This window comes from Lissotriton helveticus, chromosome 11 (genome assembly GCF_964261635.1).
Source record: "Lissotriton helveticus chromosome 11, aLisHel1.1, whole genome shotgun sequence".
In the NCBI taxonomy this organism is placed as follows: domain Eukaryota; kingdom Metazoa; phylum Chordata; class Amphibia; order Caudata; family Salamandridae; genus Lissotriton; species Lissotriton helveticus.
In genome coordinates this window covers 1,057,431,204-1,057,456,940 of record NC_136072.1, presented here as the reverse complement: position 1 = coordinate 1,057,456,940, position 25,737 = coordinate 1,057,431,204, and the positions used below count along the sequence as shown (strand labels likewise).

The 25,737-nt window shown below is 50.5% G+C and overlaps 1 protein-coding gene across 2 annotated transcripts in view; it reads right to left on the bottom strand.

Moving 5' to 3' along the window:
* Nucleotides 1-25,737, bottom strand: part of KNTC1 (kinetochore associated 1) — a 913,665-nt gene that overhangs the window by 401,663 nt on the left and 486,265 nt on the right. For both annotated transcript variants that reach the window (XM_078667574.1, XM_078667573.1), the window contains exons 45-46: nt 19,291-19,380; nt 10,100-10,271 (exon numbers count right to left, since the gene is read on the bottom strand). In XM_078667574.1, coding sequence (XP_078523700.1) covers nt 10,100-10,271; nt 19,291-19,380 — 262 coding nt within the window. The remainder of the gene's footprint in view (nt 1-10,099; nt 10,272-19,290; nt 19,381-25,737) is intronic.

Genomic DNA, 25,737 nt, shown 5'->3' with positions numbered 1-25,737 from the left:
ATTTTTCGAGCACATTAGATCCAGTCGCCCAGGCGTTGCCTGCGTGCCTCAAGTCAGTTGCAGCCACAGCACTAGCTATCAGACAAAGTGATTCTATAGTTCTAGGACATTCCCTGACAGTACAAGTCCCACATTCAGTAGAAGTTCTTTTAAACCGAACACAAACTCAGCACTTGACAAATTGCACGTTTAACAGGTTATGAATTGACACTGTTCCAGCCACACATAGAAATTAGACGCTGCAACGTCCTGAATCCTGCTACACTGTTACCATCAGTTAGTTCAAATCCAGACACACATGATTGTGTGGAAGTAGTTAACATTACGACAAAGCCAAGACAAGACCTGACAGATATTCCGTTACCAGATCCTGACCTGACACTTTATGTGGATGGTTCATGTATGAGAACTAGTACAGGAGAACTAGTCGCCGCGTATGCAGTGACTACTGACACTGAAGTTATTGAAACACACCGTATTGATATCCTGTCCGCTCAAGCAGCAGAGCTAGTTGCTCTGACACAAGCCTGTATACATGCCAAGAACCTGAAGGTTAATGTTTACACAGATTCACGTTACGCATTCGGAGTTGTACACGACTTCGGAGTGCTCTGGCAGGAGAGAGGTTTCATGACTTCTCATGGAACCAAGATTCAGCATGGTCTCCTTATTCAAGCCCTGTTAGATGCCATACATTTACCGACATCTATTTCTATCATGAAATGCAAAGCACATACGAAAGTTACTGACATTATTTCCCAAGGTAATGATTTAGCAGACCGCACAGCCAAGCTTACAGCACAGACTCCAGACATCCCAGTTAATATGACACATACTCCAGATCCGATTACATGCATGACAGTTAAGGACCCTACTCAAGATGTCATAGATATCCAGTTACATGCTACTCCCGATGAAATCAAGAAATGGTCTGTACAAGGAGGGGTCCAGACAGATCAAGGATGGTTAACGAAGGGTAGAGCCACATGGTTTCTCCCCGATTCTATGGTTCAAGTCATTATCAATACCGCACATAGTCCAGCACATTTAGGAGAAAAAGCTATGTTAGACAGTATCCAGAACATTTGGTTCAACAAGCATTTACGAGCTGCAGCCAAGCAGAAAGTCCGTACCTGTATGATATGTTGTCAGTTTAATCCAGGTAAAAGTGTCCCGGTGGAACAAGGTGGTTTCCAGCCCCCTGACCACCCTTTTGAGGTCCTCCAGATGGATTATATTCAAATGGAGCGATGTCGAGGTTTCAAGTATGTCCTTGTAGTTGTATGCGCCTTGTCCAGATGGACAGAAGCATATCCAGTCCCAGATTACACAGCCGCGACCACTGCCAAGCAGTTGGTTCGTGAATTCTTCCCTAGATATGGACTCCCTAGAGTCGTATATTCTGATAACGGCCAGCCATTCTCATCTGAACTCATGAAACACGTTTCCCTTTTGTTAGGGTACCAGTGGAAGTTCCATTGTGTACGCCATCCAGAAGCAGCTGGACTAGTCGAAAGGCATAATCAGACTCTGAAAATCCGTATAGCAAAAGTGTGTAAAGACAAGGGTGTAGACTGGTTAATAGCTTTGCCAGTCGCTCTGTTTTATATGCGTATGGTCGCACATTCCAGATCAGGTCTGTCCCCGTATGAGGTCGTATTCGGCCGCCCCCCTAACATGTGGGGTACTCCTAGACCCCGAAGTATTACCGATGTTTCATGTAATATGCTGACAGATTACCTAGCTTCCTTGATGTCTGCCCTCAACTCATGTCGTTCACAGGTTGCCGCCGCATTTCCAGACAATACCGAGGTGGCACCGCACGAGATCGTTCCAGGATCCCTTGTGATGATCAGAAATTTTGACAGATCAAGTCCGCTGGAACCACGTTGGAAGGAGCCACGTCAGGTCCTCTTGACCACCCGAACTGCCGTCAAGTTGGAAGGCAGGAAGGGGTGGGTCCACCTTTCTCATGTAAAACTTTTCAATCCATTGAAACCAGTCTTCAAAAACATTTCCAAAAACATTTCCCAGGATTCGAAGGATTGCCAGAACATTGTTCCTAAGGACTGTCCCGCAAAAGACTTTGATACAACCCCTCCCTTGGTAGAGAAAACTCCGCAGCAGGAGTATAAGCAAAAACTACGGTCTAGTAAAATAAGTCAGCCAGTTTGATTGTATAAGTCCTCCCCTAGGTGAAACGGTTAGACTGTTTCTGACATGTATAAAATAGACCCCCATAGTGAGAGAGTCAGTCAAAGTTCAATCAAATGTATCGTTTTTCTGAGTTTCGTATTATTTCTCAGCATAATGATTTCCTGCACCAGCTATGCTTTCTATCTGTGTTTTTCAGTTCCTCATGTAAATATGTCTGCTCATGCTACAGTAGAGCACACGTTTAGTGATCTGCCTCCTCACGAATATTCATACCGCCTCGCCATGCGTAATAACACATTTATCCGTATGTTACATTATTCACACCAGACCAGCAATGCCACTAATTGTTGGGTGTGTGGTCGACTCCCCCCTTTCCAGACACCGAAGGGAGTTCTGCCACTCTTTCCTTATCCATTCTCACACAATGGTTCGTGTGGAGCATGGTCCACGTTAACGTCATCCTCAACAGATATGTCTTTTCTTAACAGTACATGTTTCCCAGACAAGCAAGGTCTCCCCCACAGAACAGGTTTAGATTTAGAAAATGAAGTATATAATTTAGGTAATTATTCGTCGAATTTCATGGTTCTGAATGTTCAGTCTGATACTACTCCAGACTCACCCGCTATTTCAGTACTACCAGTCAAAGGCGAATTATGTGTCCGTAGTTATGGTTCTGTACATATAGGTCATAGTGAATGTACTACTGTTATCCAGTATAGTGACAGTGGGAAATCTGTTTTTAAAGCTTCACGTCATTCTTATTTTGTTTGTGGTCAGACTGCATATGTTCGTCTGCCCCTCGATTGGGAGGGAACCTGTTACATTGCCTTCCTACTGCCACCTGTTTTTCTAGCCCCACCTGACTATCATAGGAATTCTTTCTTAGTACACACTAGACACAAGAGAAATCTCCCGATTGTCGATTATACTGAAACCGCCGCAGAGCAATTCATTGATATAGATAAAGGTGTTTTCCCTTATTTAGGTACAGTTGTAAATAGTAAGTTAATCCGTAGGTTAACAAGAACCCTTGAAGCAGTAGTAGATGAGACTGCCTCCGCTCTAGGTAACTTAACCGAAGAGCAATCCTTTATGAGAACTGTCGTTTTACAGAATCGTCTCGTCCTTGATGTCATACTGGCCGATAGGGGCGGGGCCTGTAGAGTCCTCGGATCCAGTTGTTGCATTTTCATTCCAAATAACGCGCCGTCTGTTTATTCAGCTATAACCAGACTTCATAAAATTGCCCATCTGTTACACCAAGATCCAGGCACCTGGACATGGTCCGGTTGGTTCTGGAATATAATTTCCGCATGGGGTTGGAAAGTCCTGTCCTTTCTAGGTATTGCAGTAGCGATCATATTTAGCTGCTGCCTCTGTATACAATGTGGCCCTGCGATTTGCAGCATGTGTGCTACCTCTTGTATTCCCAGTCCCAAGCCCCGTTCTAAATCTCGTTCCAAGGCAATTCGAGACGAGCAAATGGTACTGTATGAAATGATAGACGGTATCATGAATATTGATGTTTCCTGATGAAAACGTAGTGACAAGGAGGGAATGTGGAAAAGTAAATTTTGCCATGTTCTGTGTCCCTACGCTTCATCCATCATATGTTATGTGTGCATGACCAATATGCATATGTTATTCCCCATGTCTGATTAAAGACGCAATTACAGTTGTGTCCACCTCTAGTACGTTAGTTTCCAGTCCTCGTGAATACTACGAATATCAGGCCTATGTAAGTAATGTTGCCACGTTTCTCAGTGTGCACGTTATTCAATTATAAAGTCCCCGTTTCCAGGCCTCAAAAGGGCCCGGACCACAGATTCAGCTCCTGTCTCCTGAAAGCCTCGCTGAGGAGCGATACAGCCCCCACCTGTATCCTCGACCCTTCACTTACTTCCTGCCTCGCAGTGCCCGGTGCACCCCGGCTCTGCCTCTGAGTCTGCCAAAAGTATGTTATAGTTCCAGTTATCAGTTCAGTCCTCCTCCTCTGCATTCCTAAGCTACTGAACTGCATCAATAGTTTTCGTCATTGTCTAGCCTTCTCGTCTCCATGTTAAGAGAAATACTGTATTTAATGGTCATTTAATATTCTTCACGCACTACATGTAGAATAATGCATGGTCCAGTCTTAGAGTCAGGTTAGCTTTTCCCCTCATGACTTCTAGTTTATATCAACATGTTCCCTAAACAGTAGATACCAGATAGGGTTTAGGTACATGTCGCTCCGACCCTTCAGACTTTAGTCTCTGCTCCTAGCACAGAGTTCGTAGCCCCCAGCTTCTCCTAGTAACACGTCATTGCCAGTTTTCGCGCACCATTAGGTTAGAGGTCCCGGCTCCTTAGGTAGCCCCCTCCAATGTTTCCGCCCATTCATGACATATTCTGTTACGTTTTGCATCACATGTCTAAGTAAACTCCCAGTTACACCTCTTTTTACTGTTATCTCTCGCGACTGCTACGCGTCACGCCTTCTACTCCACCTACTGTTACGCCCACTGCAATGTAATGCTATGTGTTTGCGCTATGTATATAAGTCAATGTTTTGTTATTAAATGTTAGCGCGCTCATCCCAGACCTAGCCCCAGCAGCTGCTGGGCCTTTTTTCCCTTGCTAGGCCCCAGTTGTCCTGCTGGGCCCTGTCATTCTGTTCCTATGCAGGTTGTCCTGATCCTGTCCTTATGCTGTAATAAACCTGCAGAAACTCCTACTACCTCGAATCTTGACTCTTATTTATTGAGCTATCTGTTATGCTATAAGTCTAGTCAAAAATAGGGTATTATTTATTTATTTACCACAGTGCAGAGTTGCCTCATACATATAGGGGCCACAACAGCACCTCAAGAGTGGAATGGATCGAAAACTGAGGCAAACAACACCCCCTACTGACGGGCAAGGAAATTGCTACAATTGTTTTAGGATGTAGTCTGGTGCCTTAAATTCACAAGATGAGAAACCTGCAAAGACAAGTCTCCATCAGAAGAGAGAACTCTGGATCGAGTCGATGAGCATTACAAAAACAGGTGCCAATGATGTACATCACGACCAGCGGCTGAGTCGCAGCTGGATCTGTGGGGTGACACCCTGTTGCATGGGAGAATCATTGATTGGGAAACAGTTTGCCAGACAAGTCTAAAGCCTGGAAGGTGTTTTCGTAAGGTGAGAAATCTGCAGAAATTATCAGCAGAGATGTATTAAATTGAGGAAAATGTTTACCCTCTGAGGAGGAGGGATGAAAGATTTATATCAAAATGTTAGATTATGTGTCTGCTGAGGACAGTCAGTTCTAAACCCGTTGTTACTTTTCAACCACAGTGGTTATTGTTTTCCTTGGAAATAGGGCTATAGGGGTAGGGGATCTCTCCTTCTGGTGAAGTATCCAGGCCACTTTTATTTTGGAAGTCCATGTACAAGCCAGCATCGGCGTGATCAAGGGTAAGGAGGCTATCAGCCAAATCCAAGTCACATACTGTGTGACAATAAGCCTTATCAGAGACTACTGTTATACGGCTCATAATTTCTCCGTACAAATGTGCATTTGTTGGACAACATAAACGTCAAAACTGTGCAAGACTGACAAGTGACTTACCTTCGGTAACGCCTTATCTGGTAGAGACATTATCTAGCCGCAGATTCCTTACCTTTGAACTTCCAGACGTCAGGCTAGATCTGGAAGATTTCTCAGTACCACCCTTGCTTACCGATAGGTGGTGTCAGACGACTCTGCGTAACGTCGTTGTGACGTACGCATCGTCAATATAACCGCCACTCTGGTGCGCTGATGTCAGTACTTTTCACGACTTGCCACGCCAGAAGCGCAAAAGAATGAAGTGACCAACCATGGTGTGTTAAAAAAAGAATGACTAGGGCCCTGAAGGTGAACATCCCTGACACTTATACAATTCTGCAGTGCGGGTAAGATGAGTGGATCGGTAATGAATCTGCAGCTAGATCACATCTCTACCAGATAAGGTGTTACCAAAGGTAAGTAACTTGTCCATCTGATAAAGACGTCTACCTGTAGAATCCTTACCTTTGAACAGATACCCAAGCAATGGCAATCCCCGGGGGCGGAACAGCAGAACAGCTTAGACAAGAAAATCAAGTAAAACAGAGCGACTAAACAGTCCTTCTGTGCGGACCTGGGAATCCAGGCAGTAGTGTCTGGCAAGTGTGTGCAGAGATGCCCACTTGGCAGATGTCATAGACAGGAACACCACGCTGGAGGGCTGTGGTGGCTGCCTTCGCCCTGGAGGAATGGGCCTCCTGCTGTTCTTGGTTCCTGGAAGCAGGAGCCAGGAATAGAACAGGTGGTGAAGACAAGGGCAAAAGAGGTGCACTGAAATAATATAATGGGAAGGCTGTTAGAACTGCCCAGTATGGTCCCTTGTGTGATAGTTCTTCACTTTCAAGTTGTTATTCTTGGGCAAGCAGCCACGTCCAGCACTGCACATAGTTCTCAAACATCCCCCCACACCTTACCCGAGACTAAACTGGCTGTCCATGCTAGACATGATGAAACAGCTATGGAAGCGTCCCACTGACATGCGCAGTGTCTGATCTTTAGGGATTTCTTATTTGTATTTTCAGAATTTGAGCAATAGGACTGAGTAAGAATTTTTGTGCAACTAACTGGAGAATTGGCTTGTGACAAGGAGACAGATTACCACTGTTGGAAACCGGCTATTTCTGGTAGGCTAAGGCTTATGCCAAAGCCAGGCAGAAACCACCATTCCAGTCAGGGCAAGGAAGTCACACGCCAAGATAACCCCTGCTCGCCCTCTAGGTAGCATGGCGCGGGCAGTCTAGGCTAAGCTCGGAGGCGATGTGTAAAGCATTTGCGTCAGCGCACGACAGCAACAACATACTAGGCACACCACAAAAGAGACTCCACACAAGGTTATATTAAAATAACTTTTGTATTGTCAAAACATATCAGATAGAAATCACACATGTACATTGTGCCAACTGGCACGGCAATATTCACAAGGGATTATTTACAAGACAGGGCCACATGGGCCACTGTCTGAATCAACACTTTGCAGATATAGAAATACTTGTCAGAAATTAGAATAAAAGTATATAAACTTCACTGTAACACAAAGTAACAGTTATAGATCACATCCAGTAACTACTGGGAACAGGTAAGTACCACCTACGCAACCCTAAACTCCTTGGGAGACTGTCACGCAGGGGACCAGGACCTCACAAGGACCACCTGTACTAAAAGAACAACCCCCTAAGTATCACACAGCATTTAGGGGTCTAAGAAAAGAACACATTACCCATGATGCAATAACCTACATTCAGAGGAGTAATAAAGAGAAACACAGGATGCCTAAAGCATTCAGAGGTGTTAAGGATAAAGCACATGATGCAATAAAATACATTCAGGGGTGCAGCGCAAGAAGACACATGATGACTAAACATTCAGAGGTACAGCGCAGGAAAAGTAAGACACATTATGCATAAACCTACACGTTCAGAGGTGTCAAGAGTAAAGCAATAGCGCAAGAATCACATGATGTCTAAAAACATTCAGAGGTGTAAGATCAAGGTGCGTAATCATACTAAATGCATTACATTTCCTAGCACCACATCACAATGCGCAAAACTCACATTAGGCAAATACTATCACATGAGCCACTACCTGTGGCAGTCCCTAGGCCAACGGCCTTGTTGGGGCTCAGACGCCCTGAGTCTCAGTGTCAGGGTGCGCTGCCATGCAGCGCCAGTCTCAAAGTATAAAAAGCCTAAACGTGGCAGGTGCCCACAAAGTGCTGGGCACCTGGAGAACAACAAACTTGTGCTAGGGCCCTCACTGGCCCTTAGGCGCCAACTGCGCCACTGCTGGAGCCACACAGGCTCTGGGCATATCACACATGCCCCAGACGTTGGAGCCACACAGACTCTTAAAACAATGATGCCCCCAGGAGCCTCACCGGACTCTAGTCCTCACACTCGGGGGCAGAAGGGGACGAGCACCGACAATATGCCCCGAAGCCCCCCCCTCTCGAATATGGCCCTCTCTGGAGCCAAACGGACTCTACACACCGTTGGGGCGGCCCGCTGCCATCTGGGGCCGCCCTGAAGCAGTGCCTCTAACCCGGCACCAACACGAAGCAATGCGGGCCCTCAAGAGCCCCTCGCGGGCTCTTTGCTCACGGTGGGGCGACCCACTGCCATTCGGGGCCGCCCTTCCTTGGTGCCTCTACCGGCACCACGAGAACCCATCTGCTCCCTCACGGAGCAGCAGCATCACGGAGCCCCCGTCTCACCCGGTCCACACGGAGCCCCCCAGCCCTTCAACTCACCGGGCCTCAGGGGCGGCTCCTCCGGGCGGCGGCTCTCTTCGTCTGGCCAGCGCGGGGCTCCTCTTCCACCACGGAGCCCCGCCGGGCCGCTCAGCCGCTCGCGGCCGCTCTCCTCTCGCTGCAGGGCTCCCTCGGCACACGGGAGCCCTGTTAACCGGCCGCCACCTTTCTCGTCTTCCCCATTCTTCCACGGCCTCAGGGGCGGCCCAGCCAATCGCGTCGCGGCTCCTGCGACGAGCCCCTCATGACGCGAGGCCGCCAACCAATGGCAGCGCGGCCTCGCCGATGACGCGACTATCCACCGGCCAACCAGAGCGCGTCCCTCCTCGGGTCTCGTCCAATCCGGTCGCGGCCCCTTCGTGGTTTGTTTTCACCGCGGCAGATCGAGGTGGGCACTCGTAATTGATTAAGTAAATACGGCCAGGAATCCTCAGCGCCTCCAGCGCTACAAGCGAGCACCAAAAGCGCTCCTAAGCACTAGAAAGTCCAGCGACAGCGCTCTCATGCGCTTGGGGGAAATGAAGCGCTCCAAAGCGCTAGACAGCAGGCAGAGCGCTCCCAGGCGCTCAAGGCGAAGCCCAGCGCCTCTAGGCGCTAGAAACCAACTCCAGCGCTCTCCACAGGAAAAGGGCAGCTTCTCCATGCTGCCATGGTCCCAGAACTTCCCCAGGGGCAAAGCCAAGTCCCCCCTTCAGCCCAGGCAGGCAGAAGGGTCCCCCAGGAGTCCAGGAATCCAGGTGTCCAGGGGCTGGGCAGCGCCCACCCTTGGTAGATCCCAGTCAGCCACAAGAGCAAAGACAAGAACCCTTTGGAAGGAGACACCGTCCCTTCTTATACACAGAAATGCCTTTGAAGTACTTTGAAGCTTTCGTGCAAGGGGCCCTGAGTACTGGAATGTTTCTGGTTTACGTCTCCCTGACAGCTTCAGGGCCAGAGGTGACAGTGGGCCGCCAGGATGGAGAGCCAGCAGGGTGGGCGGCAGGCACAGCCCGGCACCACCAGACGCTCTTTCCTCCCATCCCTGACAGCAGAGGGGCCTTTCATCTACCCCCTCCTCCGGGGCCTTGCAGACCCTGCAGACCCTGTTCTACTCAAACCAGACAGTCCATCTACCAACAGGCCCAGGCATGCCTGGGCCAGGCCCATCAGCCAATCACGTGCTAGCAGACTCACTACACAATTATGCCAACTTCTAAAAGTGGCGCTTCTAGACTACACACAGCCATGCCGCATACACCATTCTGCAGCATTCATTCTCACGAGTTCATACATATCAAACTCGCCCCTGCACTCCCCACGCATCAGGAATCTACCATGGGCATACATATTTCCCAGTCATTCCTATGGGAGGGCAGGTCACTCACCATCCATACACAGAAAGCACACGCACTTTATACTGTACCACAGTGAAAAAGTGCGCAGAGGCCTACAATCACCAATCCAGGTTCCAAAAACAGGCTAGGAAAAAGCAAAAAGTCACGGGGTAAACCTGCCCAAAGGACCGGGTCCAACAACCACCATCAGATTAGATCAGTTAACATAGATATATTTTTCAATGCATAAAATCAAAATTCCCAATAAGAAACATGGTAACCCTGAAAGTGTTATTGCCGGTTACTTACATATGATACTCCAGAAACTCTTAGACGTCTGGAAGAAAAGTATGTGAAATGGAAGCCTTGTCTGAGCAGAAGAGGGCAAGGCAAAGCCATGCTCCAAGACATACTGGTGTTCTTGGTCTCCAGGGGGCGAGACCCGTTTGTAAGATTTCAGGTGCTCCACGAGGCCCAGGGCCTGCAGAAGAGACAAATAACATCATAACTCACTTTTATAATTCAATACATAGTCACCAGAGTAAAAAAGCTATGTCTTACAAAACCCTTGGCTCCTTCTGCAGGATTAGCATGGCATCTTCTAAGTTCTGCAGAGCCAAAGGTCTCATTGTTTTAGATACATCTAGTATCAGTTGTTTAAGTGCAGAAAGACAATTCAGAGTGTAGCTTGCGCTAACTAAGTAGTCAATATATTTCTGTTGTATCAATTTTGGAAAGTAAAATAGTGCACTTCGGAGCCACTTTATTTTTTTTTTCAAATGATAAACGTAGAACTATTCTTTTAATTAAACAAGTAGTAAACTGATCCTGCACTGCAATGAACCCTGAATTGCTGGCCAGTTCTTCCACACAAAAGGCTTGCACGGTAATCTCCCTCTCAGCACTGAGGTCCAAATTCTTACTAATCCATTTGTAGAAATGAAGGAATGCATTAAGATTTTGTGGACTCTTGATGATGGTTGGATTGATATTCGAGTTAAAAGCCACATGTAAAAATCTCATCTTAGGATCCAGACCAAAATACCATTACCTGAACAAGGTGTTTTGCTTTAGTAAACTTCAACCAGCTGCAATAAAAAACAAATTGCTGAGGCAGGGCCCATCTTATCTGTTTGTCTTTTGTTTGCACTATACTACTCTAAATCCTTCTCAAATGCAATGGTCTTAAAACTTGAACATTTTTACTATAAAACGGTTAAGAAGGCTGTCACAGCACTTTTTATCAAACATGACCTCTCATCTCACATCTCCCAGTCTTCCTAAAAACACACCAAAATTGCTCCTTTTCTCAAAAACTGTTCACTGAACCTTCTATCTTAAAACTTTGCTTTCTTATCCCTTCAGGTTCCTGGAACAGACAGTGTACAATTAACTACCTGGATACTCAATGCTGGCCTCTCCACTCTGGCTACCATTCTTCTCATTACAATCAAACAGTTGTCCCTAAAGTATCCAACTCTCTGTAGGTCGCTAATCACCTAAATCAGATTTCTGCATTCTCTCCTAATGCTATTCAAAGATTTCCTAAGAATTCAAGGCAACAAGTTAATGTATGTGCTAAGAGTCCCCTGCAATGGTTAGAAAACAATTGAGCATAATTATTTCTGTTACCCATGCTTAACACGCTACGTGTGGCCTTAAAGTACTTCTTCTTCTTGATCTTTCTGTAGTGTTAGTCTTCCATCTGTTCCAAGGTCTTCCTTAAGGGTCTCTAAGACTACCCTCTTTTGATTCAAGTTCTGTTTCTAGTACTACAGTTACTCTGTGTTTTGTGACTTTCAGTCCTCAACTTTTACTCCCCATTCAATTCTGTGTTCCCCACCGTTCTGTCTCAGCAATTTTATCTTTCCCAGTAACACTAGTCCTCTTGCTTATATCATCTTTCTTTGGCCTAGCTTTCCATTCCCATATGGGAGACAACTAAATCTTTCATGTTTACTGTTTCCCAACGTAGATCTCCACAATGACACCACCAAGTGTCCTTTGGCCATTGAACCTTCGTTGGCTATCTAATCAATTCATTTAAACCCATAAACTTGACTTGTGTTTTCTTGCATTCTCATCCTTTGCTTGTCCTTCTACCTAACGAACAAGTTACTTACCTTCGGTAACGATATATCTGTAAGAAACAGTAGTTAGTATTAGATTCCTTACCTTAGAATATCCCCAGGCGTCAGTCTGGATCCGGAAACTTTTGCGTAGCAGTACCCCTGCGCGTCGGTAGGCGTCGTCTGCAGGCGTCCCCTGCGGCTCCGCGTCCGTCGTCGGCGTCGTGATGACGTCGCTGGAGTATATAGACGCCGCCTCCGCACGCTGACGTCAGTTCTTTGTACACAGCTTTTCCGCGCCAGAACACGCAGAGCCGTGTGAGAACCAACACTGGTGCCATTTGAAACTAGGGCCCTGAAAGGGATGTCCTTAACCCTAGGTATCAGTTCGCAGAACGGGGAGGATGGGTGGGGCAGTAAGGAATCTAATACTAACTACTGTTTCTTACAGATATATCGTTACCGAAGGTAAGTAACTTGTTCATCTGAAAGAAACAGGTTAGTATTAGATTCCTTACCTTAGAATAGATACCCCAGCAATACCAACCCCGGTGGTGGGTCTGCGAACCAATACAAATCTACACCAGAAAGTCCTGGAGGACCGAACGGCCAAAGAAGCCATCCCTCCGGACTTGACTGTCCAGGCAGTAGTGCTTCGCAAAGGTGTGCAGCGAGGCCCACGTAGCCGCCTGGCAAATGTCCTGCAAAGGGACTCCCCGGCCCAGGGCAGTAGTAGCCGCCGTGGCCCGAGTGGAATGGGCCTTCAGCCCAACAGGAGGCTCCTTCCGAGCCAAAGAGTAGCACGCTTTGATGCACAGAACGACCCACCGAGAGATGGTCCGTTTATGTACCGCCCTTCCCTTCTTCGCACCCACGTAGCCAACAAACAGTTGGTCATCCACCCGGAACTGGCGTGTGCGATCCATATAAAATGAAAGCGCACGTTTTGGGTCCAGACGATGGAGCCGCTCTTCATCCTTTGAAGGATGCGGAGGCGGGAAGAAGGAAGGTAAGGTGATGGACTGCCCGATGTGAAAAGTAGAGACTACTTTGGGCAGGAAAGAAGGTCTAGTTCTCAAAACCACCTTGTCTGGATGAATGGACAGGAAAGGAGGTTTGACAGAAAGAGCCTGGAGCTCACTTACCCTCCTGGCAGAGGTGATGGCAACCAGGAAGGCCGTCTTTAAAGTCAGGAGACGGAGAGGACAGGAATGAAGTGGCTCAAAGGGAGCGCACATCAAGAAAGTCATAACCAGGTTCAAGTCCCACTGAGGCATCACGAACGGAACAGGTGGATACATGTGCGTGATGCCCTTCAAGAATCTTGTTACAATAGGGGACTTGAACAAAGAAGGTTGATCAGGCAGCCTCAGAAAGGCCGAAAGGGCAGAAAGGTAGCCCTTGATAGTGCCCAGAGCAGAGCCCTGCTGGGCAAGAGAGAGAAGAAAGAGGAGAACCTCGGAAAGAGGGGCAGAGAGAGGGTCCACAGCCTTTGCTGTGCACCATGCCACAAATCTGTTCCACCGGCAGGCGTATACCGACTTTGTGGAGGGACGCCTGGCTGCCAGAATCACAGCACAAACTTCAGGAGGCAAGTCAAATGGCCTCAACTGTCGGCGCTCAATCTCCACGCATGGAGGTGGAGACTGGACAGGTTCGGGTGGAGGACCGTCCCCTGCTGCTGCGACAGAAGGTCCTCCTGAAGGGGCAGGCGGATCGAGGGACCGACTGACATGCTGAGTAGCTCGGGATACCAGTACCTTCGAGCCCAGTCCGGAGCCACAAGGATAACTTGGGCCCGGTCGCGCCTGATCTTCTTCAGCACTCTGGGCAGAAGTGGTATAGGCGGAAAGGCGTACAATAGACCGCAACTCCACTCGCGCCGAAAGGCGTCGCCGAGCGAGTGCCGGCTTGGAAACTCCAACGCGCAGAACTGATGACATTGCGCGTTCTCTTCTGTGGCGAATAGATCTAACCAAGGCTCTCCCCATTGCAGAAAGAGGCCTTTCGCCACGTCCGAGTTCAGACGCCATTCGCGATCCACCGAGCACCGACGGCTGAGTTCGTCCGCCCTGGCGTTCAGAGAACCTGCCAGGTGTTGAACCGTCAGAGTCACACCCTGACGTTCCACGCCATTGCCAGAGACGCAGAGCCTCCTGGCAAAGGGTCCACGACCCCACTCCGCCCTGCTTGTTGCAGTACCACATGGCGGTGGTGTTGTCCGTGAACACCTGCACTACACTCCCGTTGACAAAGGGGAGGAATGCCTTCAGTGCTAGGCGAATCGCCCGCAGCTCCAACATGTTGATATGGAGCCGGGACTCCGCCGGAGACCAGATGCCTCTGATCTCCGCCTCTTCCAAGTGGCCTCCCCAGCCCTGGAGGGACGCGTCCGTCACAACTACGTGCTCCGGTTGGGGAAGGGAGAGGGATCTGCCTCTGACCCAATCGCGGTCCGTAAGCCACCACTGCAACTGTCTCGCAGTGCCCTACGAGATCAGGACATGGTCGGATAGGTTGCCTTGATGCTGGGCCCACTGAAACTTCAGGTCCCACTGCAGAGCCCGCATCCGCCACCGGGCGTGATGCACCAGAAGGATGCAGGAAGCCATCAGCCCCAGCAGCCGCAGCGTCAACCTGACCGAAACCCGGGATAACGGCTGAAAGATGGGAATCAGAGCCTGTATATCCCGGACCCGCCGTTCCGGAGGATAAACCCGAAACTGCGCCGAGTCGAGAACCGCTCCGATGAAAAGGAGCTTTTGAGAGGGACACAGGTGTGATTTCGGCACATTGATGGAAAACCCCAGCTCGTGCAGGAGGTCTGCCGTCATCTGAAGGTGGTGGACGACTGTCTGGGGCGAGCCCGCCTTCAACAACCAGTCGTCGAGGTAGGGGAAGACTGAAACCCCTAACCGGCGCAGATGAGCTGCGACCACCGCCATCACTTTCGTGAACACCCGTGGGGCGCTGGTAAGGCCGAATGGAAGCACGATAAACTGAAAGTGCTCGTGGCCTACCGTGAACCGCAGGTAACGTCGGTGGGCCGGCAGGACGGGGATGTGAAAATACGCATCCTGCAAGTCCAACGCCACCATCCAGTCTTGAGGGTCTAGAGCAGCCAAGACCTGAGCCAAAGTCAACATCTTGAACTTCTCCTTCCGGAGGAAGCCGTTCCGTAGATCCAAGATAGGACGCAGGCCCCCCTTGTCCTTCTTGGGTACCAGAAAGTAGTGGGAGTAGCAACCACACCCTACTTCTGGCCCAGGTACGCGCTCGTTGGCCCCCTTGGCCAAGAGGGCCGTAACTTCCTCCTGCAGAAGTGTCAAGTGGTCCCCCGACACACGGTGGTTCTGCGGTGGCATGGCTGGAGGAGTGCTCTCGAAGGAGAGGGAGTAGCCCCTTCGGACGAGCTGCAGCACCCACCTGTCCGATGTGATGGTGCGCCAGCGGGAGTGGTGATGGCGAACCCTGCCACCCACTGGCGTCACATGGGCCTGAAAGCTTGGACTAGGAGGATTTGGAGGCTGATGCTGCGGGGGAGGGGGGGGGGGGTGGCCTGACCTCGCCGTTGTCCCCGACCGCCTCCACGGCGGAATCCACGGCCGCCACCGCGTTGAGAAGTATTCTGCGGTGCGTGGCTGGCAGCACGTGTGGGACCGCCCCTTCCGTGGCCACGAAAGGAGCGAAACGAACCAGTTTGCTGGCGCTGGGTCGAGAGACCCAAGGACTTGGCTGTGACCCTGGAGTCCTTGAAGCGCTCCAGCGCGTGGTCCGCTTTGTCGCCAAACAAGCGACTGCCATTGAACGGCATGTCCATCAAAGTATTTTGGACATCCGCCGAAAAGTTGGCGGATCTCAGCCAGGCGTGGCGTCGAATCGCCACCGTCGTGGACATCGCTCTACCCAGCGAGTCGGTCGTATCAAGACCACACCTGATGGAATATCGTGCTGCGTCTCGGCCTTCAATCATAGCCTTGCCGAGCTTCGCCCGTACCTCCTGCGGGCATTCTGGCAGACACTCCGCGACCGTATCCCACAGAGAGTGGGTGTAGTGGCCCAAGAGGCACGCGGTGTTGCAAGACCGCAGTCCCAAACTCAGGGACGAGAAGACCTTCTTCCCATACTGGTCGTACCTCTTTGATTCCCGGTCGGGCGGGGCCGACGGAAATGCGGTCTGGGAAGTAGAGGCCTGGATCACCAGACTCTCAGGGGTGGGATGGGTGGACAGGAACTTGGGGTCGTCCGGACACGGACGGTGGCGTCTGGCCACGTTCCTATCAACAGGCGAACCTGAAGCGGGCCTGGACCACGTGCCCAAAAGAACGTCTGTCAAGGCTTCATTGAACGGCAGCAGCGGCTCCTGTGGGCATGACTGCGGTTTGAAGACCTCAGTGAGGATGTTAGGCCTCACGACCGCGACGGGGAGCTCAAGGTGTAAAGCCTTGGCAGCCCTCATCAACACCACTGAATAAGCAGCCCCAGCCTCCGAGGCCACAATAGGAGGCGAGACAAAGCCAGGGTTAGGAGAGTCGTCCAGACCACTGGCGTCACCCAAGTCACCTGTCCAGTCCACGTCGTACTGACACTCGCGTGACAGAGGGTCCTCAGACCCCTCCCAACCCTCTCCATAATCTGCATCCTCACCATATTCAGAGTCAATGATGTAGACCGGCTCCTCGGGGTCAATGGGCCCCATCGGCGCCGGACTCGGCGTCGGACGACGCCGGTCCGACTCCGCGACCGGAGTAGGGGAGGGAATGGGGACGGCGCCATCCCGGGGCCGGCGCCGGAGCCCCGACGCCGGCCGGAGCCGGCGTCGGAGTCCCGGAGGCGGCACCATGGGTTGCCCCGATGGAATCGGCGCCGGAGAGGCCGGCGGACCAGCCGGCGTCGACCCTGAAGGGCCCAGCAGCGCCGGGGCCGGAGCCGCCGGCGGCGTCGGGGCCGGAGCACCCGACGGCGTCGGGGCAGGAGCACCCGAACCGCTCGGGCCCCCGGACGGGACCACCGGGCCCGCAGGCGCCGTAGGCCCCGTCGGAGGAGACAGTGCCCTCATGGCCATGAGGAACTCCTCTCTCCTCGCGCGACGCGCCTTGCCCAGGGACCGACTGGTATGGAGCAGGCAGCGTCAGCGACCCACACGGAGCCGCGGGGGTGGGGCCACCCGAACCCCCGGCCGCGTCGGGGGGAGTCGGGGGTACGATGACGACGCCCCGACTTCTTGTGTCTCTTGCCTGAGGAACCAGAGGAATGGTGACGACTTACGGAGCGCTCGTGGTGGCTCCGCGACCGTTCCCTCGACCGCTCCCTCGACCTCCGGCCGGACCGGGACCGCTCTCGACGCGGGTCTGACACCCGGAGCTCGAGTAGCTTGCGGGACCGCTCCCGTCTAGCCTTACTCGTCAAGGCCCGGCAGTCGACGCAGGAGTCCACGTCGTGGTCCGCGCCCAGGCACCGGAGGCAGAGTCGGTGGTGGTCCGTGACCGACATCGTGCGGTCACACCCGTCACAATTCTTAAAACCGGGCATCCTACCGGCACCTTAAGAGTTAGATAGTAATCAAAAACTTTGGTCAAAAGACCGGAGTACTGCTCTTCGGATCTGCGCTAACTGGCGCGGAAAAAAGAAGAACTGACGTCAGCGCGCGGAGGCGGCGTCTATACACTCCAGCGACGTCATCACGGCGCACGAAGCCGACGACGGACGCGGAGCCGCAGGGGACGCCTGCAGACGACGCCTACCGACGCGCAGGGGTACTGCTACGCAAAAGTTTCCGGATCCAGACTGACGCCTGGGGATATTCTAAGGTAAGGAATCTAATACTAACCTGTTTCTTTCAGATACCATATTTTCCCACCCTTCTTTCTGCTGCACTCTACTATTTTCATCTTGAGTGTTTGACCAATCTCTCTATTTCTCAAACTATCTTTCCTCTATAACACAGAACTGAAGATGCAAGCTAACTAGCATCCAGAAATCCGGAATATTTTTGGTCACCTCCCAAGCTACTGAGACATATTTTCACCCTCAGTTTCACACAAAGACTACTACTCCTCTCTAGTTTTATTTGCCTTCCTTCTTATTCTCTTGCACTTCTTCAGTCAGCTTTCAAATTCTTCATCTACTTTTTCATCTTCCTTCCACAGCTCATCTATCGTCGTCCCTTGCATCCATTGACACTTTTCTAATCCTGTTTCACTTTCTCTGTGTTGTTTTCAAATGTAATGCTGGTCTCACCCATACCCATTTTTCTTCCTTCTATATATTATATATACTTGTCCCCATTTCTAAATTCGGTCTACCAACTTTGACTTGCCCCCTTCATGTCACCCAAAAATCTCTTCTGTGCTAGAGCTAGACTCCTATTTTCAGTACTTGCTTAATTTAAATTCCGTCAGTTGATTTTGCTTTCACCTTTCCCTCAAGAGGATGAACAGATGGAGGGAAATGAATACACAGCTGCATTACTGGATGTGATTACGGTCTCTCCTCGCAAAGTCCTGAGCTTCCTCCGTGAAGATAATGTTTTATTAGCAGATCTAAAACTAAATGCATTGGCAAAACTAAGTTGTATGTGACTTCTAATGTACTGCGTGTTCTCTTTAGAGGAGACAAGCCTGTGAAAGGATGACGAGTTAACAGTGGTGCATGTGGAGGTGAACAGAGTATGAGTTTTGGAAGTATGTTGCATGTTGCCTGAGCAGCGGGCGGCTTCCCAGTCCACTCTTGGTCACTGTGCAAAAATGTTAAAAGGGACCTAGCACAGACACCAGCGAACTTACCACTATGGGAACAGACATAGGAAGCAGTAGGAAAATGTGTTGATTTAACCAGCAGTTAATTAGCATAATAGCCACAGAAATCCTAAAGACATAATGGGGTTATCTTTCTGGAAGTGAGACTGAAGTGAGTAGATGTGTACTCCTTTTTTGGAATCTGATGTTTGTGCTACGACTGCAATTTGTATTAGATGTAATCAGTTTTAATATACATTTTTATTTAATGGCAAAACAATACTTTCTGATGGCTAATGAAAAAAAGTAACATTCAGCAATAAAAATGCAACAAATAGCCCTTGTAAGAAGACTCAGATAGGGCCCTACTCTTGAATTGCATTGCAAAACCAGTGAATAGCTCTTCAGATCCCATTGGAAACACAAATTAATAACATGATTTGGGAGTCTACAATCCTCACACTAGTGTTGAATTTTGTTGACAGTGCACCATGTTTCAAATACCGGGCTTTCCTGGTACAAACCATTGCCACCAGGGACAATAGTCCACATATTTCAATTAAAGAAAAGAAAGACAACTCCCAGGCCCATCAGCCTCGGTGCAGCCTGATAACCCTAATTGTGGAGTGTTCTTTTAGTCCCATAAATAAAGTATGTAAAATGGCAATTCCTATAAGAACATTAGTTATTGTACCTGGTTCAGCTGAATACTCGTATTTTTTTCATCTGCGGCTTGGATGGCTCTCAAGATTCCTTCTATGGTCTCGTATTCATAAGGATCCAGCTAGAAGAAGAGAAGAGTAAAACAAGGGAATGGCACAAGAATGTAATGAATGAAGGCAGGTAACATTCTGATGTAGCATAATAAGAAAGTAAGATGCACAACATCCCAGAGCTCCACAGAAGCTGCACAGAAACATGATCGGCTGCTACAAAGCATATACACAATATATAGAAAAACAGAACTTGAAAGGAGGTAAACTCAGTCAAAAGTTCCATGCTCCAGAATATAAACCGTCCTTTAGCTTTTTACCAGTTCGTGGTGAATTGGAGGGTTTGAGGGTGAGGGGGAATGAGAGGGAGGAAAGAGGAGAAATGAAGTAGTAAAGGGATGGCTTTGATATAATTATTCCTCAACCTCATCATTTTACATTTAGCAATAAAAAATCTTTCTATATTTATAAGTTATACAGAATTTCTTTGCATGTAGACTCTTTATTGCAAACGCACAAGTTACTACTTGTGTAACAATATATCTATAAGAGACATTAGTGATAGATTCCTTACCTTAGAATATCCCCAGGCATCCGACTGGATCCAGAAACTTTTGCTAGCAGTACCCCTGCGTGTCAGTAGGTGGCATCATGCAGCTCCGCGTCCGTCGCTGGCATCGTAAGTGCCGAGATCACGTCACAGAGACTACTTATGCGCCACCCATGCACGCTGGCGTCAGTTCTGTACACTACTTTCTGCACCAGGAACACAGAGCCATGCAAGAAACTGACTACTGGTGCCAAGAAACCAGGGCCCTGAAAAGGGGATGACCTTAACCCTAGTAATCAGTTTGCAGAATGGGGAGGATGGGTAGGGCGGTAAGGAACCTATCACTAACTAATGTCTCTTACAGATATATCGGTAGTAACTTGTGCCTCTGAAAGAGACACGTTAGTGATAGATTCCTTACCTTAGAATAGATACCCCAGCAATACCAACCCCGGTGGTGGGTCTGCGAACAAGATTACACCAGGAAGTCACGGAGAACAGAACGTCCACAGAAGCAGTCTCTCCAGACCGGACTGTCAAGGCAGTAATGCTTGGTAAACGTGGGCAGCGAGTCCCACATAGCTGCCTGACAAATGTCCTGCAAGGGAACGCCACGTCCAAAGGCAGTAGTGGCTGCAGTTGCCCTGGTCGAATGGGCACGCAGCCCCACAGGAGGCTCCTTCTTAGCCAACGAGTAACAGGCCTTAATGCAGAGAACGACCCACCGATAGATGGTCCGTTTGTGCACAGTCCGACCTTTTTTGGCACCCACGTAGCCAACAAAGAGCTGGTCATCCACCCGGAACTGTTGTGTGCGGCTCAGGTAGAAGGAGAGCGCATGTTTTGGGTCCAGACGGTGGAGCCTTTCTTCCTCTCTGGAAGGATGCGGAGGCGGAAAGAAGGAGGGCACAAGTGATGGTCTGCCCGATGTGGAAGGGCGTGACAACCTTTGGCAAGAAAGAAGGACGGGACCACAGAACCACCTTGTCCGGATGAACAGAAAGGAAAGGCGGTTTAGAAGAAAGAACCTGGAGCTCACTCACTCTTCTGGCAGAGGTAATAGCAATCAGGAAAGCAGTCTATAAGGTGAGAAGACGCAAAGGACAGTTAGCAAGGGGCTCGAAGAGAGCGCACATCAGAAACGTCAAGACAAGGTTCAAGTCCCATTGAGGCATGATGAATGGCACGGGAGGAAACGTGTGCGTAATGCCTTTAAGAAAAGGCTGGTCAGGAAGCCATAGAAAGGCGGAGATGGCAGAAAGATAACCTTTGATAGTGCCCAGAGCTGGACCCTGCCGGGCCAAGGAAAGAAGGCACAGAAGAACTTCAGAAAGAGGGGCAGAAAGGGGATCACAGACTTGGCTGTGCACCACGCCACAAACTTGTTCCATCTGCAGGCGTATACCGTTTTCGTGGAGAGACGCTTGGTTGCCAGAATGACATCACAGACTTCGGGAGGAAGATCAAACTGTCGCCGCTCAATCTCCATGCATGGAGGTGGAGACTGGACAGGTTCGGGTGGAAGACGGTCCCCTGCTGCTGCGCCAGAAGATCCTCGCGAAGAGGCAGCCGGATCGGGGGATCGATAGCCAAGCTGAGTAGCTCGGGATACCAATATCTTCGTGCCCAATTCGGAGCAACAAGGATGACTTGGGCCCGGTCGCGCCAGATCTTCAGCACTCTGGGCAGAAGTGGTATAGGCGGAAAGGCGTACAACAGACCGCAGCTTCACCTGCGACGAAAAGCGTCACTGAGCGAGTGCCGCCTTGGAAATTCCAACGCGCAGAACTGATGACGTTGCGCGTTCTCTACGGTGGCGAATAGATCTAACCAAGGCTCTCTCCACTGCCGAAAGAGACATTGCGCCACATCTGAGTTCAGCCGCCATTCGTGATCCATCAAGCACCGGCGGCTGAGTTTGTCCGTCCTGGCGTTCAGAGAACCTGCCAGGTGTTGAACCACCAAGGTGATGCCTTGATGTTCCAGCCATGTCCAGAGGCGCAGAGCCTCCTGACATAGGGTCCACCACCCCACCCCACCCTGTTTGTTGCAATACCACATGGCGGTGGTGTTGTCCGTGAACACCTGCACCACACTTCCCCGGACAGAGGGAAGGAAGGCCTTAAGTGCCAGTCTGATCAACCGAAGCACCGAAAGGTTGATATGGAGTCGGGACTCCGCCGGAAACCTGAGGCCTCTGATCTCCGCCTCTCACAAGTTGCCACCCCATCCCAGGAGGGACGCGTCCGTCACCACTGTGTGCTCCGGTTGGGGAAGGGAGAGGGAAACGCCATTGACCCAATCGAGATTCGTGAGCCACTACTGCAATTGTTGTGCAGTTCCCTCCGAGACCTAGACGTGATCGGACAGGTTGCCCCGGTGCTGTGCCCACTGGAACTTCAGGACCCACTGCAGAGCCCGCATATGCCACCTGGCATGTGGTACTAGTAGGATGCAGGAGGCCATCAGGCCCAGGAGCCGGAGGGTCATCCTGACTGAAACCCGGGATAGAGGCTGCAAGATCAGAATCATAGCCTGAATATCCCGGACTCGCTGTTTGGGAGGATAACCCTGAAACCGCGTCAAATCCAGAACTGCTCCAATGAAGGGGAGCTTCTGAGAGGGACCCAGGTGTGACTGGGGCACGTTGATGGAGAACCTCAGCAAATGCAGGAGGTTGGCCATAGTCTGCGAATGGGTGGCGCCTAACTAGTCTCCGTGACGTCATCTCGGCGCTTACGATACCGCAGGACGCCACCTACTGACGCGCAGAGGTACTGCTAGCAAAACTTTCCGGTTCCAGTCTGCCTCATGGGGATATTCTAAGGTAAGGAATCTATCACTAACGTGTCTGTTTCAGATAGAAACCATAATAGCAATAGCATAGTTCTTACAGATGGACAAGTGTGGCATTGCATATACAAGCATGGACTACCCTTCACACATTTTTAGAAATACAATACAATTGTTGTCAGAAGACAGGCCGCGTCGCCCCTGCAGGCTGTCATTCCTCTTCCAGTTGATTGGTTACCTGAACGGGTGGGCAGAGCATCCCTCTACTAGTGGTCCAGTTTCCCCAGATTTTAGACAATTTTTAGAGACATTCCCTACTCTCATAGATCACACGTTCCGCTTGCATACACCAATCCATATCTTCTTCCCAGTCTCAAAGGGTCGGTCTAGAATCCATCTCCCACTTTCTTGCTATATTACGTTTCGGGACCTTGAAGAAGAGCGTAACATAGTTTTCCCCCATCTTGAGATCTGTCGTGCCCCATATATTCAGTAAACATAATTGGGGAGTAATTTCAACCTTCTTCTCACAGATTGCCGTCACACAGGACCTCACTTCCCCCAAGTATTCCCGAATTACAGAAAAGTCCCACCAGATATGGAAGAAAGTGCCCTCACGCCCAGCCTCTGATACATTGTGACGTACAAGTTACTTACCTTCGGTAACAATGTATCTGGTAGAGACTATTCTAGCCGCAGATTCCTTAACATAGAATTACCCCTAGGCGTGAGACTGGATCCAGAAAACTTTTTGCCACAGCATCCCTGCGCGCCAGGGGGACGGCACCATATGACTCAGCCCTGATGTCGTCCGCCTCCATGACGTCAGCGAGAATACATAAGTCCCACCCCGGCGCGCCTGCATCAGTTTTCTTCGGAGAACTTTTATGCGCCACAACGCGGAGGCATTACTAACAAAACGGTGAGAATACTGGAACAGTGTGCGAAAAACCCCACTAAACAGAAGGGAAGAAACAATGGTGAGGAACAGCACCATCCAGAATAGAGCCAGGTACTGAGGCACCAATATCTGGAATGAAAGAACAGGGCACCGCTACGGGAAAGCAATCCTGCAAATAAATACAATAGCCTCCCCGGGTCAGAAGCATGTGAAAAATACACAGCAGACCAAGAAGTCTGCAACCATTGCCCAAAACAGAAAGGGACACCAAGGTCAGAACGGAGAGCAATAAACAATCTACCTCAGACAATACCAGGAGCGAGAAAGTTACCCAAAAGCAAAGGTCGAGACCAGCCAAGGCACCTCAACCCCAAGGACTGCCAAAGACAGAAGTGCAAGCAACAAGGGGAAGAAGCACAAGCGCACCCCACACTGGAGACCAGGGTGCAGGGGAGCAGGAGTGCCTATAAAAGACAACAAGGTGAGCATCCCCTGGAGGAGGGAGTAAGAGAGGGCACTCGCAAAAGACAACCACCCGGAGGCAGGCGAGTGCAGAAGACCAAGAGGGCCCTCGCAGAACGGGGAGGAAGGGCGGGTCATGAAGGAATCTGCGGCTAGAATCGTCTCTAAATGATACATTGTTACCAAATGTAAGTAACTTGTACATCTAATAGAAACTACTAGCCGCAGATTCCTTAACGTAGAAGAGATACCCTAGCTATACCCAAGGGGAAGGAGGGTCTGCGAGAAGACCACCCCAGCTCAGGCGAACCCAAGGCCCAGACAGGGGACAATTCGCCAGGACAGGGAAATAACCCAGTCCCCCCAACAGGGGATGAGTCACAGGGACAGGGGAAAAAAGCCCCGTCCCCCCATAAGCAGACTTGAACCTCAGCGTCGCGGAGAACACCGCCCCAAGGGGATGTGTCACAGCGCCAAGCGACAGCCCTGCCCTCACCAAGCATGAGAAGGAAGGACAATACGAAAAGAGGCCATCAGCCAATGTACCAGGGACCTCCACCGGAAACCCCTGGTACAGGCAATACGAAAGGAGACCAGCATACGAGAGGAGGCAGCCGCCAATGTACCAGGGACCACCGTCAGAAGCCCCAGGTACAGGCAACGCGAAGGGAGGCCAGCAGCCAATGTACCAGGGACCTTCACCGAATGCAGAGGAGTACCGGGGAAGAAGAGTAACCCAGAGACTCCAAGGAGAAGAGGCAGAAACAAGGGCAAGAGCCCTCCACCGAGGACACACCCAGTGAAGAAGGTGGCCGAACTCCTCACAGCTGGACGTTAACAGGCCAGACAGAACAGCGCCTCAGTAATAAGGCAGGTGGAAGACGAAAAATAGTCCCATAAGGCTCCCGAACAAAACCAGTAGCAGGGACGCCAAGCCTCTCTCTACGGCCCCAGGCCGCTGACTAAAAGAAACAGCAGGCGCAGCTGGAGGCCGACAAGGGCCACAGAACTCTAGACCACAACGTCCAGGCGGGCACAACTGGGAGCCAACAAGCAACCAGCCAGAAAACAAGAGGAGGAACAAGTAGGACAACTCTGTCGTCAACACAGGAAAATACTCCTCCTGGACAGCCAAACATCAGACAAAGGGCAAAACCTCCACAGCACAACGCCACAACTGCCCAAGAAAACGCACCAGCGGCATACAGCAACACCAGGAAGGGACAGGAACCCGCAAGGGGTCCACACCATTCCAATGTAAGACAGGGCTACCCAATAGCTATACATACCCCACACAGGGTGGGACATGACCCAAGAAGTATGTGAACCACTCTTAGGGAAGAAAATCCTGCATCAGAGACCAAAGTAGTAAACCTTTGGCAGAAACCACAGAAGGCTTAGGAAGCAGTCAAAGAACACTCTGCCAAAGGTAGGCTAAACCAACAGAAGAGGAAGGCCAACCCAGGACCCCGAGGGCACAGAATCTCTCACAGAAAGTGTAACGGTCACCCCAACACCAGATTCCAGGAGCAGTGGGATAACACCTCCCACTAAGACCCGGAGAGTCAGCAACAAAAAACACCTACTGAGGAGGAGGAGGAGGAGGAGGAGGAGGAGGAAGAGGGGGAGGAGGAGGGGGAGGAGGGGGGGGGGGGGGAGGGGGGGAGGAGGGGGAGGTGGGGGAGGACGGATGGAGCCCCGCTAGAAGATGCTGAATGGCAG